Consider the following 16,025-nt stretch of genomic DNA (forward strand, 5'->3'; position numbering starts at 1 on the left):
AAAAAGATGAGAAGCTTGGAAAATGTTTTGTGCAAGTCAGGAAGGTATAGAGTGTATGGCACAGGTCAGGGTGTGACAGGGGCATGGTGGTGGCACCCCACAATGGCAGAGAAACAGCAGGAGACAGATAGTGGGTGTTTCTCACTGCACCTCCCCACCATCCAGGCATTAGGAGGCAGGATATGCAGCTGGGAAGCCATATCAGCCAGGCTTCAGAAAGCAGCCGCAAGGAAGCGGTGGGTGAAAAAGACAGAATAAAATGTTAATAAAAACCATAGAAAGGAACTTTCAGCATGATTAGTGAGGTAGGTGTTGATCTCTTTTCCCAGGTAACAAGTAATAGCACAAAAGGAAATGGCCTCAAGTTGCACTAGGGAAGCTTTAGACTGGATATCAGGAAAAATTTCATCTGATAACTGAATTGCCTGATAACTGAAAGGGTTATCAAGCACTGGAACAGGCTGCCCAAGGAAATGGTTAAGCCACCATCCTTGGAGGTATTAAAAGAAATGTAAGGTGGTGCTTAGGGACCTGCTTTAGTGGTGGACTTTGTAGTCTTAGGTTAATACTTGGACTCAATGATCTTAAAGGTCTTTTCTAACCTAAATGATCCTACGATTCTATTTCTTTGTGTTACCTCCTACACTGGGCGGCAGAGACAGTTTTTAAAAACATTTTCTGGAACTGATGTGTTTCCACACTCAGAGCTGTAGATGTGAAGTATGATGCTTTTGTGGCTCAAGTCCAAACTGTTGGGTTTAGTACATCTACATATGGCTTATTCAGTGTGGAAACAACACACACATGGACTGAGTGGTCATTTTAAGAGCAGTGGTTGCTGAACCTAGTTACTCTGCCCTCACTAGGCAAGAATACCTGCCAATCAGCATACAATTTGGTATAGCATATATGTAATCTTGTATCTGTGAAGACAGTGACGAGGCCAACTGACATTGCCTAGCTAGCATTGAGGAAAGATAGAAATGGACAAAACACTTATGTCTGGATCCACAAACAGCTGGACGGACACTCAAAGTAAACAAAATTTCTATTAACTGAAGTTTAAGCCAGTAAAATCCCCAGTAACCTCCGTTTAGTTTGCTGCATCCTCAGCTGGACTTTAACAAGGGCTTTGCAGAGAACAGACTCCTCAGAAGCAAATAACTGAGAAAAAGATATGCTGTCATAAGCCAAATGCCAATTGAAAAGAGAAGTGACAAGTTAGTTCTTTAGAGATCACCTTTGTGATCTACACTGATAATGTTTTCTGCTAAAAAACACCCCAACCCTACGGAAAAATGAAGAAATATGACCCTCCTGGGAATGAGCAAGGGAAGATATCATCTGGAAGCACCTTGGGTGTCTTGCAACAGCCCCAAATCTTTCACAGACCCCAAAAGCACATGCCACGCACAGCAATGTGGTAGGACATTGCCCCTAACAGAGACTACCTGGGCCATCCAGCTCCAGCCTTGCCAGCTCTGCTGTTGCTCAGCCCAGGGGTTACTGCTCACCCTCTTTGTCAAGAAGGCTGAGTGCAGTTCAATCCCAAAGCTACTTTACACAAACTTCCTGAGTGCACAAATTTTATGCTTTGTTAAAAGGATGGATTTGATTTATAGTAAGCTTAATTAATAAAAGTAACCCCCATTATTTTAAGCCATTAATATCTACCATTAGCAGTCCTCTCCTATGAACAAATTACATTTAATGTCTGGATTTCACCTGCTGTAAAAACCAGTGATGGGATGGAATTGTGCCCATCTCCCCAGACCTGGCTCCAACCTGCATCATCTACATGGGGACAGTGTGTAACACAGGTGAAAACATCCACCCTTGCATATGCTCAGCCACATTAGAAGATGAAAAAAACCCCAGACAACAAATGCCAACCAGCAAAATCTGAAAGTTTCCTAAGCCCCTTCCACACAGCCATCGCTGCAAGAGCAGAAAGTCAGAGAAAGGGAAGGCACCCAAGTCACTAGAACAGGGTGTTCCAAGAAAAAAACCAAGAAAATTCCATACCTTCCATAGTCTGCTTCATCTTTATCTTTTCTTCTGAAATATCATTAGTTTCAATCATCTGAAATAAATGTAAAATATGAGATGTAAACCAGCCCTTTACCCAAAGATTCAAAGCAAAGTTAACAACCACAAAAGCCCATCCAAACCAGAAGTGTATCCAGTACTCTGGTTACCACGTTTTACGTCCTTCCTGAGAAGGAAACAAAAGCTTTTGAGGAGTCACTTCTACAGCTGGGTACTGCTGAAAGCTAACTGGTACCATCGGAGAGCGCCTGCACACAACAGGCACTGAGCACAACGGTGAGATTCACTCTGGAGGGAAAAGAGATCAGGTTTTCCTGGGAAGCCCTTGTCCCGGCTTTCACACGCTCTGAGTTTGCACACAGATGGAAAAGCTGCTCTAATAATCATGGCAAACACTCAGGGGCAAAGGCTCTTCAGCATACAGCTTGAGACCTATCACTCAACAAGTTCCTCACCTTCTGAAAATCTGTATCCAAAGTTATAGAACCAGGAATAAAACATTGATAAAAGAATATTTATAAGAGAATGAATATATTAATACAAATATTAACAAGCAAATGCTGGTCCATATAGAGGATTCTGCCTTTTTCCCATTCTGTCTATACCACAACAGAGACCACCGAGCTCACGGCCAAGCTTTCCAGTGCAGAGACCACAATTCAGCCCTTCAGTGGGACCTCAGCACATGCCCCAGGGTCAGGCAGCTGCTGCTGAAAGCCCCACAGTCAGTCCCCAAGAGCTTCAGTGGCCCGCAGGATTCGTCTAACAGAAGCAGGAGCACAACCAAAGGGGAAATACACTGCCTGATATACTTCTGGTGCGGGAAAAGAAAACCCCACTATTTAACTGCTTTTTGGAAGCACAGTTGTGGTTCTCACTTTAAAGGTCTAGGCAAGACTGTCACAAGACACATCTGTTTAAAATACTTGGATAGTCAATACTGCAGTCACATTAAATTAGCTAAGACATTTAAAAATAGAATTTGCACTGTGATATTCAAAGGCTTTCACCCATGCATTTCTTCCCACATTCTCCTGATTTTAATTGACACATAGTTAAAATAATTATTTCAAGACTCCCCAATTCTAATCCAACGTCAATATCCCCCAAAGGCTTCTCATTTAATCTAAAGGGCTCTGGAAAAGCCTCCAGCTTCTTCTTTTACAATCATTCCTGTTTGAGTATTTGCTATAACATGTGACATGTTGTAATAACAACCTCCTTTTCCCAGGGTCCTGGCTGTACTTATTGTTCACAACTGTCTTTACCAGATGAAACCTGTTGGAGCAACCCGTGAAACACCATTAAAGCTGTAGGTTCCTCCTTCAGCTCTTTCCTCTCCTGTCCAGTTCAGTGTGCCTTTTTGCAGGCAGGAAGCTCTGATTTGACCAAAAGTAATTCATGGGCTTAACTGCACTGCCTAGAGGCGCAACTGGTCTCCATGGGGCTGTTCACCTGGGCAAATGAAACATAGGCATTACATTCACTTCATTGACACCTCAGCCTAGAATGGTGACTACGTTGCCAGCAATAGATTTCAAATGAGCATTCTTAAAGTGTGCACATTTCATGGCTTATTTTCATTTTCTGCACCCCCACAGGGACAACTTGTAAGTTGGGGTTTTGCTCATTGCTCATGCAAAATCCATACACAAATAGGGATTCAGCCTAGAGCCATGAGTAGCCATCTCACTCTAGTGCAAAGCCAGCCACATGACCCTGTGCCATGCACAAAGGCAGGATGGCATCCTGTTGCAAACAGTAAAAATAATGAGGATAACTTAAAAAGACAATGGCTGCAGAAAACAGACCTCTTCATATTATTACTGCTTTTATTCTGTTCTTCCCTGGGAGGCTCAGGACTAGTATGCAATCAGGCATTTTGTTTCCCCAGCCTGGTGCCACCCTGACCTGTGCCAGCAGCTCTTCCACTATAATCCTCAGAGTCAACATATCTCTGTCTCCCCCGTACATGCCGTGAAGCCTCCCCACTGCCTCTGCTGCATTGCTGGCACACACTGCCCACCCAACGCCACGAGCTCAGCCCCTGAGGCTCTCAAACCACGCTCCACATGCTGAGCAAGCTATGTGCTCCATCTCAGCATGTGCAATGACTCTCCTTCCACTCTGCCCTCCACCCACCCCTAAAGGCCCTTGCTCAGTAACACACTAAGGCTGCTGCAGCTCCTTGGAGGACAAGAGCTCTATTGTAGAAATGATGCTTTTTCAGCTATGAATGCTGCTTGCTCAGGATGAGAGCCCAGCCCTGACAAACCATGATAGCCCTATTCTGCTGTCACCGCACTCATGTGCCTTCAAGCCCAGATGGGGCCCACTTGCTTCTCCTGACTCTTATTTCTTCTAATTGTGCCACTGTACTGACTTTCAAAAGTGGGAAGACAGCATGGAGATGCCGTGCAGAAAAAGCACTATCAATGGGAGGTAAAAACATCCAGATACTCTGAGGCATAAAAGTCTCAGCAAACTGAACAAGGCAGCAGCTGAGGGCTACTCCAAGAACGTGTTACTAACAGCAATGATAAACAAGCAAAATGACCCAGAAGTCATACGTTTGCATGCTGAGAAGGATGCAGGGCCTCCATGGACTGTAGCTTGTTCTCTAAGACAAGCACTTTTTCCTGCAGTCTGTGGATCTCCTGTTTGCTCTGGGCTTCTGTTTTCTGTAATGTTTCATAGTCCAACATCTTCTTCTCAGCCAAAGAAATCTGCTCTTTCAAGAAAGCTATCGCTTGTGTCTGATCTTTATATTCACCATGAAGTTTCTCCAGTTCATGCACCCTCAGCTCAGCATCTCGACACTTGTCCTTCACATCCTGCAGCTCAAGAAGGTGCTGATTGCTTTTTGTTTCCAGTTGCATTTTCCAGTTGCTGTTGCTTTTTTCCACTTCATCCACAGCCTCCTGCAACTTCAGTTTCAGACTCTCTTTCTCCTTTATATGAACAGCCGTCTCAATGTCATGCTTTGCTTTCAGGTTTTCCAACTCAAGTTGGTGCTCCATCTTTATACTCTCCACCACTGCCTTGAGTTCCACGATCTCCTTGTGCTGAGTGTCAGGGCCTGTGTTCAGTGTGGCTTTCAGGTCCTCCAGAGACTTCTGGTGGTCAGAAGCTAACGTGTCCAACTTGGACTTCCAGTTGTCCATGAGCCCCATGTTCTCATTAGTGGCTTGCTGAACTTTATGCTTTAGGTCAACAATTTCCTGTGAGTACTTCTCATTGACGGATTTCAGCTTCTCCATCTCCTGCTGGTACTTCTTTAATGTCTTCTCATACTTCTCCTTTAGCTGGCTGCTCTCCTTCTGATGCTCCTTGTTGGCAGACAGCAGCTGATCTCGTAGCCGAAGAGCTTCTGACTGCAAGCCAAGGTTATGTTCTGGGGTCTCTGCTTGGTGAGAACTCCTGAGGCACTGCCGAAGCTCATCCACCTCACTGCGCCGGAGGCTCAGCTCCTCCTCCAGCTGCAGGATTCTGGACTTCTCTGCTACCGTCGTTAACTGCAACATGACAGAGAAGACAAAGTCAGTCCCCACCTCTCATCCTTGCATCCTTCCTTTTAGAATGTGTGCTCCAGTGGAAGTAAATCCAAAGTACATTAGTCAGAGTTCAAATAAACAGGAAAATAATACCCAGCACCCTCCAATCTGAGTACAGTTTTGCACCAGGGTAACCATCACCGGTCACTCTAACAGTTATGTCTTTGTGCCAATTGCAATTTGTTTTTTCTCATATGAACCTCTCATATTCCACAGAAAAACACACGTCTTTGAAACAACCCTGGAAATTCGCTAGAGAGCAACAGGAGTTTATGAAAAAATAATGTCCTGAAAGGGCATTACATTTCCAGCCTAGGCATCTTGCCAGATGATGCACAGAGGAAATGTGACTGCACATGCAGGAATATCACAAGCATTGAAACCAGCATCAAGCATATCGTGTTTCCTTTATTGCTCAGCAATCCTCAGCCTACAGACCTCTCTTCCGCATTGTAATTTGTTTACCCTGGTGTAAAAAGGAAAAGGGATTTTTACACATGAGTACTTGTTAGATTTTATTAGTAAAGTGAAAATAAGGTAGAAGGCTAGAGGATGCAAGACAATAAATCTGGCCACGGTTAACATTGAGCATAAGGGCTATGGATCAATGTCTTACAATCTGAATGCAACCTAACAGGGCTGAACAACCTGCTCGTCACAGGGAGTTCAGGGTACTGCAGCTATGGATGGAGAAGAAGAGATCTGACTAGATGAATCAGAAAAAAAGCAGAAGACACAAGGAAACCAAGCCAAAACACAAGCGATCAATTCCATTTCAGTTCAATTGCCATTTTCCCCACTAATCATCAGCCCAAGAGGCTGGGTGATTTTTATTTTAGATGGGCACAGGGGCACTCAAATCATTTAGCCCTTTTGGAGAACCTCACCTTTGTGTTTTCTACAGCTCTAGAATCCATTGGTGAGAAACAAGCTCACTGTAGCAAGTTTGCCCCTTCCCACACCACACCAGGATGAAAAAGCCCTTTCCACATCTGGCTGCTTTTAGGATCGGGTGTGCTGTTCACCTGGGCAGCCTGTCCTGTTGCAGGCATGGCCAAGGATCAGAGCTGGTCCACCTGCCCTCACCAGTATCTTCTGTTTCAGGTGGCAGCTCCCACAGCTGGAGGGGGGACAAAGGGAATGCTGATTGCAATGTTATTTCCCATTACAGCCTGGGGAAGCCTCAAGGCAGGATGAATTGTGCAGAGTGCAGATATTATTCTAGCATGTTAATTGAAAAATGAATTGTGAAGAGCTCATGTGTCAAATGGTGGCATGGGGCAGAGAAGCAAACTCAATCTGAGAAACAAGTCCCCACACATGAAGCAAAGCTAGAAATTATATCATACTACTATTTCCAGGAGAGAGAGCAAACAAAAACCAAACAAAACATCAGGGAAGCTTAAAACCAAGCCAAAATCAATTAACCCCACAAGACCCAAAAGAAAAAAAACCCAAAGCAAGGCATCATGAGCATCAACGCAGGGGGCAAGCGCGCTGTTCTGCAGGCAGGGCAAGTAGGGGTCGATTACCCTGGTGTCCTCTAATTCTCTGAGGAGTTTTTCAGCCTGTGCCTTCTCAAACAGCAGGCTCTGCTCGAGCTCCCGTATTCGGGCATGCTCCAACTGCGTCTGAGTCTGGTCACACATAGGGAAAAAACAGAACAGCGGAGATGGGAAAAGGGGGGTGGGAGAGAGAGAGAGAGAAAGAGAGGGAAAGAGAAGGCTGCAACATCATCTTCCGTGTACAAGACAAGGAAAGGCAGTTCACAACAGGAGGAGAATAAAGATCGAAACAAGCAGGAAAAATCCAACCAAACAGAAAATGGTCACTGCGGGATTTTACATGGTACTCATAGCGGCTATTCGCAAGAAAATTGAACCTGTGATGGGAAAACGTCCGTCTGCATTAGAAAGCTGCTTCAGTGTTTCCCTGCATCAAGACTATACAGAGGGCTTTTCCTAAAAAGCAAAGCTCCCACCACTGCAGACCACCAGCACAAGACCTTTGCACCACATGAGAAAATGCAAAGATCTTGCAATGATTCTCTGCATCTCTCCTCAAGAAGAATCACGAGGCAGACTGAAAAGAGTTCGAAGTTCCCATCTTCTTTTTGCTCCAGAGACAGCTTGAACCCTGCACTAAGCAGGGGGGAGGGGAAAGCAGGTCATGCTGTACATAGCACGTTGCTAAAACCCAAAATACACTGCACAAAGCAAATCAGAGAAATTTAGATACCAAACCTGTTACGTAAATCAGCGCTTTAGGTTTGAATCAGGCTGCTATAAACTTCAAAGTGATTTTTGCACACTAAAACTCTAACAGCCTTGCACACAAGAAAACAGAATCACCGCTTTATATTTGCTTTTTTTTTGGTTTTTTTAGACAGATGGTTAAACTATGCACAAGGGAAGCATTGACTCAGGGCATTGCTTCAGTGCCCATCACTTTTAAAGCAGAAATACCATATAGCTGCACTCGGTGGCAAACCTCAGGACTCCACAACAACCACTGTAATATCATGTAAAATTTCCCATAAATAATAAAAGAGAAGAGGAGACATGGGAAAATGCATGCAGACTCTGGCCTTCACATTTTTTTAGCTTACAAAACCAACATTTTCCTTGGAATTAGACCTCTTAGAAAACAAACAAATCTGATCAGAACCATTTTTTGCTACCCCCATTTTCTGCCCTTCATTTCCCACGTAATTAATTGCCTCCCCCTCCTTCTACTGGAACCAGCTTTATGGATTTTCTGCCCTTTCCTACAATAAAGGAAGTTTTGGTTAGTTATGTACAAGCAATGGAAACTGAAGTTTGTAAAAATCCATGTTTTCTCTTATGACTTGAAAGACATCATTATACATATATTCGTAGATGGTCATGGTCTCAACTGCCAGATATATTCAGACAGCTCCATATTTTATATTGTCTATTTGAGCCCTGAAACGGGAAAAACCCCAAACATTATTAAGACCTCCAGATAATACTACTTAAGTGCAAAATTCGGCTGAACGCATCCTAATAAAAAAAAAAAAAAAAAAAAAAGACATTTGATGTTATGCTGAGTGGCTTCTCCTGCTCTCTGCAAAGCTCAAAGACCCACATCTCAGGATGGAGGTCCAGGCTTGATTTTATTTACAGGAATAATTATTTTATTGATACCAGTGAATTTGCCCTCAATCTACACTAGTTCAAAATCCCCATATGAAACTTCAGAAACACAAACTTTTGTTATTACCTTAATTGGTGGCAGTACGTCAGATACTGGTTACCTGAAGATAATGACCTACTACAAAACTAACCTCTGAATCTCCCCAAGGGACTCTCTCAAGACTCCTGACTCCCAGCCAAGCTATCTCAATTCCACCTGATATTCCTGCTCAGTATCTACCCATCTTGCTATTTTCCAAGTCTGGAAAAACACATGAAAATAGAGGAGAAAAACAATCAGGGAAGAAAGTTAGATCAACTGTTTTACAGTCCTTGGATTCACATCAAGTCTTGTATTGTTTCTTTCTTTCTGCAGATTGGTTTGCCTAGCCAGTATGACTCAGAGCCTCAAATCCAAAGTTTTCCTGCACTTTGAAGTTCATATCTGAATTTCAGACTTAATTCTAGCTATTAGCCTTAAATTACTCTTCACAAATTACAGACTGACTTCTCGCTGGTGTTCAAGGCATGATGCAGGTTCCAGGAGATAAAATTGAGGTAGTTCCTTGAAGAGGTTAGTATTTCCTATAAACCACTGTCTTCTACCATAAAATGCCTTTCTTAAAAGGTTTGGTTTTCCAGCAATTGCTTTCACCTTCCACAGCACTGTAACACAGAGGTGTTGGGCTCATGGGGAACATCCCAGTTCTCTGGACCGTAGAAAACCAAGCTGCTCTATGACACTTCCCTGAGAAGTTATTTGTTCTCCTGTACAGACAAACGTGGAAGTAAGGACAGGACCCTGGCAGCCTGCAAGAAGCTTAGCCACATCCCCATTGCAAAGCAATTCCTTCCCAGCCCAAACGAAACCCAGATCTATCCTCAGTTTGGGACCTGCAGTCACAGGAGCTTACAATCTTGCTAAAATGTGGTGGCTTGCTTTTTTTTTTTTTTTTTTTTTTTTTGAGTATATCTGAACTGCTAGCTAGCCCTGGTCTTATTACCTTTATTACACAGCCAGGCTTAAACATTTAAAGCTTACACAAGGATAACTTACTGCTCTCGGGGCAAATGATGGATGGATCAGTCGCTCTTCTTTAAAGCACTGGGAGAAACCTACCATCTAAGCTCAGGAATCAACAGAAACCTTGATTTTGCACGCACACAGTAGGCAGAAACTGTACTTGCTGTCTTTTAGTAAACATCTGCTATCAGTGCATTGCTGATCTACACCCTGTCAAACACATTACTCTGCTTCAGCTTCTGGATAAAGAGAAGAGGGTTATGCCAAGAGGGTCAAACCCATAGCAATGTACTCCATTGCCTGTTTTTCCCATTTTCCTGGGCTTTTATTGATATGACTGACAGTGAAGCACAGAGGCAGGTCCCTTGACATTTCTGGCCTAGCACTCTAGCTAAAGATAAGGGAAAGTCCCTTGATTTATATGCGTAGAGCAGAGCCTTGCTTTCGCAGAAATATTTTCTTTTCTTTTTTTTCCCCCTACAGAAAAGCCTCCCACTCGAGGGCAAGCTCTCAACACTACTTCAGCTAGCACAATGTTCACTGCAACAGCATCGCTCCGAGCAGCAGCCCTCCCAAATGGATGGGTATCCCAGTGTCAAACTCCACACTCGCAGGCAGATGACACCACACAAGGATATCGCAGGTCTAACAATACGTGGCATTTTGGCTGGAGCAGAACCGCATCTGACCGGGAGATCGTGCGTGCCCATTAGCTGCTAATAGCAGGACACTGCAGGGACAGTGACTGAGCAGTCAGTTCATTTCTACAGTCGAAAAACATATGCTGAAATGCATTTGGATACAGTCAGACTTTTAAACATGGCTTGGCAACTCATGATGACTTTAAAAGCCAGGCTGGCTGCATGTGATTAATTCTAGGCAGCTCCTAACATTATTAGTCATTGGGCAACATACCAAAGAACAATCTTCACAGCTTATACCATGGTGTTTCACAGCAGTCCAAAGCCATCAATAAAGATAAAGTATTGTTGAGAGTTGAGCAAAAGGTGGCAGAAATTACTTGAGTGAGACCCCACATGCAGTTTTCAGGTTCTGACTCCACATTTTGGTAAGAGTATTAGGAATTACCTCCAGATCTCCCTTTGTAATAGATTCTTCCTCCACACGAAACTGCAAGTCCTCCACTTTCCTGTGGAAGGGAAAAGACACAAAGATCAGCATCCTATTTTTAAGCAGCCATTATACACGGGCCTCCCCTGCACAAGTGAAGTCTGAGAGGAGACTGATACAGACACCCTTTGACTACAAACAGCCCAGCAGAAGCTAAACAGCAGGACAGTTAATAAGCAAGCCCTCCACATAGCAAACGTTTGCCTTCTTGCACACTACATGCTCACAACGTGTTGTTTCTGAAGCACCACCTCTCAGCCAGCACAGCTACTGTTCACTGACACTGGGATCATGAAAACGTTGAAAGCCACAACCAGGTTTCACTGATTTACTTAGACCTTGTTATCCTGCAGCCAAGCACTGGGCAATTCCTGTGCCAAATGCACAGGGTCCATACAAAATATTCCAAGGGGTTCAGAGCCGAAGGTAGGCAACGCTTAATGTTTCCACAACATGGAAATGGTGAGCTACCCTGGCAGAAAAGCATTCACCAGAGATTGTACAGGGCAGTCATGCGAAAATGCACATAAAACCACAAGCATAAATGCAGACATGCCTAGAACTCTTTTGCAAAGTCTGAAGAGAAAATCCAGTGAAAATACAAAATAATTCAATTTTCTGTTAAACTCAGTTCTCTTCATTCTCCTTATTAATTCTAAAAAAGTCAATAATGAGGATGTTGAGCTGGTAGCCAGATGTCAGGACCCTGATTCTGTTACAGATAAAAATAGCTGTGAGTGTACATATCTAACTTCATAAACAAGCTTCTTTGTCTAAACCTCCTCTAATTAGAGGAGGCATCTGTTGATATTTAGAAAAGTAAGTCAGCTGTCTTGGGTTAAAGAGCCTCCTGGAGCTGGGAAAGTGAGCTGTCTGCTAGGAGAATGGAGAGACTTATGCACAAAAGAACAATTCGTCCTCAGGAGGGGCATCACTCAATTGAAATCAGCGCTGTTTTCAGTTACTTAATACACAGAAATGTCTTTCTATTCCCACTGAAGAGTTTAATTATATATATTTGGAGCAACTGGACTCCAAGAATGACAAATTCATCTTCACTCTTATCCAGAGAGGAAATGTATGCATCATTATATATACATGGATGGGGCCTCTGGGATGTGGGGAGATGATGAATCACACACTACAGTAAGGCTGAGTCCAGGTTGACTTCCCTTCCTCAGAAGAAATGCCCTTAAGATCACAAATAGAGGGGAAAGAAGTGGTCTTTCGGAAGGCCAGGTTGTACAAAAGGTTAGGGGTTTAGGATGGCCCAACCTGCACAGTTCCGTTTATTATCCAGTACCGTTATTTTATACTGCATCCTTAGTACTCTTATTTTATACTGCAAGGCTTTGTCACTGTCCACACTCTTGCCACGAGTTAATCCCACCTTTACTGAGTAATTCCATTTTACACAGTGACACAGCTGAGTTTGGTCAGGATATCAGATCTCAGAGTAACTGATATTACTGGAGCCCTTTGCTCCTTCAGGCAAATAATGCTGCTTCTCTTCCTTTGTGTTGGGAACTGAACAACAGGGAAGATGGCTGAAAACCCTCAATAACTTCACTGCCCAACAGGACAGCAAGATTATTTGGTCTTCTGCTGGCAGCGGTAATCAGCTGTTGGCCACCACTGTATTGTCAGCGCAACATTCACCATGGTCAAATGCTTTTGGACATGCAAACTGCCTGTCAAATATTTATGAAGGTCATCACAGAAGTGCCAGCCCTTAAGAGTCCTAATCGGGAATAGAAGCTGATGGTGCTTTTTTTTTTTCTCCCCCTTCTTCTTAAAAAGTGCTACATGCATTTGGCAGGAAAGCATGTCAAATCACAAAACTCCTTTTGGCAAAAACCAGAGCTGCCCCTATCCCAAGTATAAGTATGAGCTGCCCTGGCTGGCTGTTTGTTTTCTGCTTTTCAATTGCATTGCAACAGTGGGGCAGGTTCAGCTGAGCATATTCAAAAAAACTGAGGCTGGTCATGTCACAAAAATTAGCTCACTGCAACCCCACTGAATGATACAGCATCAAATCTCCTCTAAGACCTGTAAAGACACAGGAATGTACAAGGCTAATTGGAAATACTTCACTGTTCAGTTGTGATTAGCAACAGTTTGTCAGCAAAGAGGGACAGTCACAGCAGTGGATGCCCAACCCCAGACACGAGACATATCGGATGTGCAACTGCAGCAAAACTGTTGTAGACTTCCCACTCCCTGAAATGGTGCACCCCCTCCTTACATGCAGGCAGACAACAGTGGCCCAGAGAGTGAAACACAACATATCTGAGGTACTGGAAGGCATCCAAAGATGACTTTCCTAGTCACTTTCTTCTAAGATCCAATGAACGATGTTCTTGAGTAAGAGTCTCATCTCCCCCATTACTTCACCTCCTCCATACCCATCCAATTCCTGCTTTACCTCTTCTCCTCTTCCAGCTGGTTCAACAGCTCAATCTTCTCCTTCTGCATCCCATCGACCAGGGCTCGTGCTCGCTGGAGGTTTCCTTCTGCCTCCGCGACGTACTGCAGCAAAAAAAAAAAGCCCAAGCCACAAAAGTTAACAATGCTTGAAGTACAGAGTTGTTTAAAAAAGGATCAGAAGAAGGGAACAGGAGGTTCTGGTGATCTGTTTCAGAGGATGCTATGGTAAGAAGGCAGATTTTTCAAAGAGCCCAGTATATACGTATCAAAAAGAAAAAAATTATTCCATCTCCAGCAGCTAAATTTGATCCATGCTTCAGTGCCTGACTTGAACCCTTTGGAGAATCCAGCTCTGATTAAGACCTTCAAGTCTGAACAGTTTTGAAAATCTGGTCTGAAATTACCAGGTGCAATTACCAATTACCAGCAAGAGACATTCCAGACTCGCATTCATTCATTCGTTACTGGTAATTACTGGAAAATACTATACAGAAGGAAGATGGCAAATCAACTGCAAGCTGACAATATCTCCTGCATTTCTGACAGGCTGGTATGGCCCACCACGCAAAGATATACAGTGCCATCCCTGCTCCCTAGTAGCTGATTGGGCTTTATAAACATGAGCAAGGAATTCAGGGCAACAGCAGTCATTGAAGAGCCACATACTGACAAACAGCACAAACAACTCAAATGCTTGTGCAAAACAACACCCAATATGATCAGCCTGTTTCCTTACTCTTTACTTTATTGATGTGAGAAAAACATCCTCTCTGGCAGGAAAGCAGTGACACATGAACTGAGCTGATGTTCTCAGCAGTGTCTGACAGCATCAGAAAACCACTGCAATGCAGTCACAGCCAAGGCCAGACTGGGTGGCTAGAGGGAACAAGTTTGCCCTCCACTTGCATTGCAGCGTTCAAATGTATTGATCCACCAGACACAAACTATGTATTGTCTTTTTTCTGGCACAGCCCTTTTTCTGCTCCTGGCTTGGGGCAGAGGGAGCACATGTAACACTAGCAGGAGTGGAGAAAGAGCCCAGGTTTCACATATAGGAAGCCACAGAGGGGTAACATCATGACCTGAAACTTTCAGAGGATGCCAGATACCCGAGTGCTAGCAATAAAGCCACATCATCTCCTACCTGCTCGTGTTGGGCTTTCATGATGGCAATCTCTTTCTCCACCTCACAGATGTGGCTAGTGGCTTTAGCAACCTCAGCCCGTTCCAGGTCACGCTCTGCAAGTAGCTGCTCAATGTGCTGCTGCTTCTCCTTCAGTGCCTCCTGGAGAGCTGTGGTGCCAGAGATTTTTCGGGCATATCGAGAAGAGGTCTCTGTCAGCTGGAAAAAGAGTTAAAAGACAGACAAGGGTAAAGCTGTGTCCTTTCTAGTCTAGAAAGGCTTGAAGTCTCCTGTTAACTCTGGAATAAAGCTCATTACTGATCATTTATTAGGCTGTACAAAGCTGCAGTTCCAGCTCTGGACCCTACAGGTGAGGTTAAAAAGTCTGCAAAACATCTGGACACTGTTCACAAGCTCAATAGCTCTTCTACACTCCAATGAAAGACCATTTCCCAAAGGACAGGATGTGGGGTGGGAATTAGGTCAGGAAAGATTATCATGTGCCTTCTTAAATATATTTTATTAATGACCTGCACCAGTGCAGTCCCAAGCAGTCAACTCAGCTGGAAGGACTGATCTCAACTGGAGACTTGTTCGGGCTACTTGGATGCACTCCCAGTAATGGATGCTGCACCCTCATCCCCAGCCAAGATGACTGCAGGTGCTATGCAGCACACACTACGGCAGTCAGAGCTTTTAGTAATATTGCTGCCTGTGCTGGTGCCTGCCTTCTTGAGTACCTGCCAAACAAGGCATGTGATCCAGGACAGTGTCACCCCTCCACAGTAAGACGCAGTCATTGTAGGGGCTTTTGCATAGCTGTCCACTACAGCAGCACACTGCTACGCAACCACGTGGGGCAAGAAGCAATGGCATTTTTCTGCAGCCATCTTATAAAACCTGCTCTTGACAGCAGAGCTGAGATTTATCCCATTGCAAATAACAGTTCAGGCTCTTTTAACAGTCAAAATTGCTCCATGCCTGTTGCGACTCATGTCCACGAAGGAAGTCCTGTTTGTAAGATGGGTAAGTGTCCCAAATCACTCCCCTCATCTCATTAACTGTGAAGGAGCAGCTGCCCCAGTACAAAATCCCAACCTTCCCACTTTGTAGAGCCAGGTCACAGAAGAAGTCGGTCGAGGCTACACAGTCTGTAGAAAGAGCCACTTACCAGCCCGCTGCGGCTGGGCCTGCCCCCAACAGATGATGCCACTGAGCTGACAGAGCTGATGGAGGAGCTGCTGGGGCTGTGGGTTAAGGCAGACACTCCCATGGCCATTCGTTTGCTCTTCTTTGCCTTGGCGGGGCTGGTTGATGGGAATCCAATCCGGATCACCTTGTGGATGGGAGCAAAGAGGCCAAACTTGGGAGGACATTGAAAATACCTGTAAAGCAGGAGATGCACAGAGTCAGAAGCGGCAGAGAATCCATCTCACAGAAGCCTCACCGAATGGCATTGCTAAGCAACACGCAGCCCCAGCCCTCAGCTCATCTCTTGGTGCTTCGCCGTGGCGCACAGGAAACAATGTAGTGGTTGGATTATTCACCTTTCCTGCCATTTA

At 44.3% G+C, this 16,025-nt stretch overlaps 1 protein-coding gene across 9 annotated transcripts in view; it reads right to left on the reverse strand.

Moving 5' to 3' along the window:
* Positions 1-16,025, reverse strand: part of CLIP2 (CAP-Gly domain containing linker protein 2) — a 104,537-nt gene that overhangs the window by 13,600 nt on the left and 74,912 nt on the right. For 7 of the 9 annotated variants that reach the window (XR_005830722.1, XR_005830720.1, XM_040613570.1 and 4 more), the window contains 7 exons: positions 15,635-15,848; positions 14,485-14,682; positions 13,339-13,442; positions 10,872-10,932; positions 7,136-7,240; positions 4,620-5,564; positions 2,026-2,083 (listed from right to left, as the gene is read on the reverse strand). Coding sequence is in view for 7 of the 9 variants with exons in the window: in XM_040613570.1 (XP_040469504.1) it covers positions 2,026-2,083; positions 4,620-5,564; positions 7,136-7,240; positions 10,872-10,932; positions 13,339-13,442; positions 14,485-14,682; positions 15,635-15,848 (1,685 nt within the window). In the remaining 2 variants the exon portion in view is untranslated. The remainder of the gene's footprint in view (positions 1-2,025; positions 2,084-4,619; positions 5,565-7,135; positions 7,241-10,871; positions 10,933-13,338; positions 13,443-14,484; positions 14,683-15,634; positions 15,849-16,025) is intronic. The other 2 variants (XM_040613594.1, XM_040613578.1) reach the window with 1 other exon arrangement.

This window comes from Falco naumanni, chromosome 1, assembly GCF_017639655.2.
Source record: "Falco naumanni isolate bFalNau1 chromosome 1, bFalNau1.pat, whole genome shotgun sequence".
NCBI lineage: Eukaryota > Metazoa > Chordata > Aves > Falconiformes > Falconidae > Falco > Falco naumanni.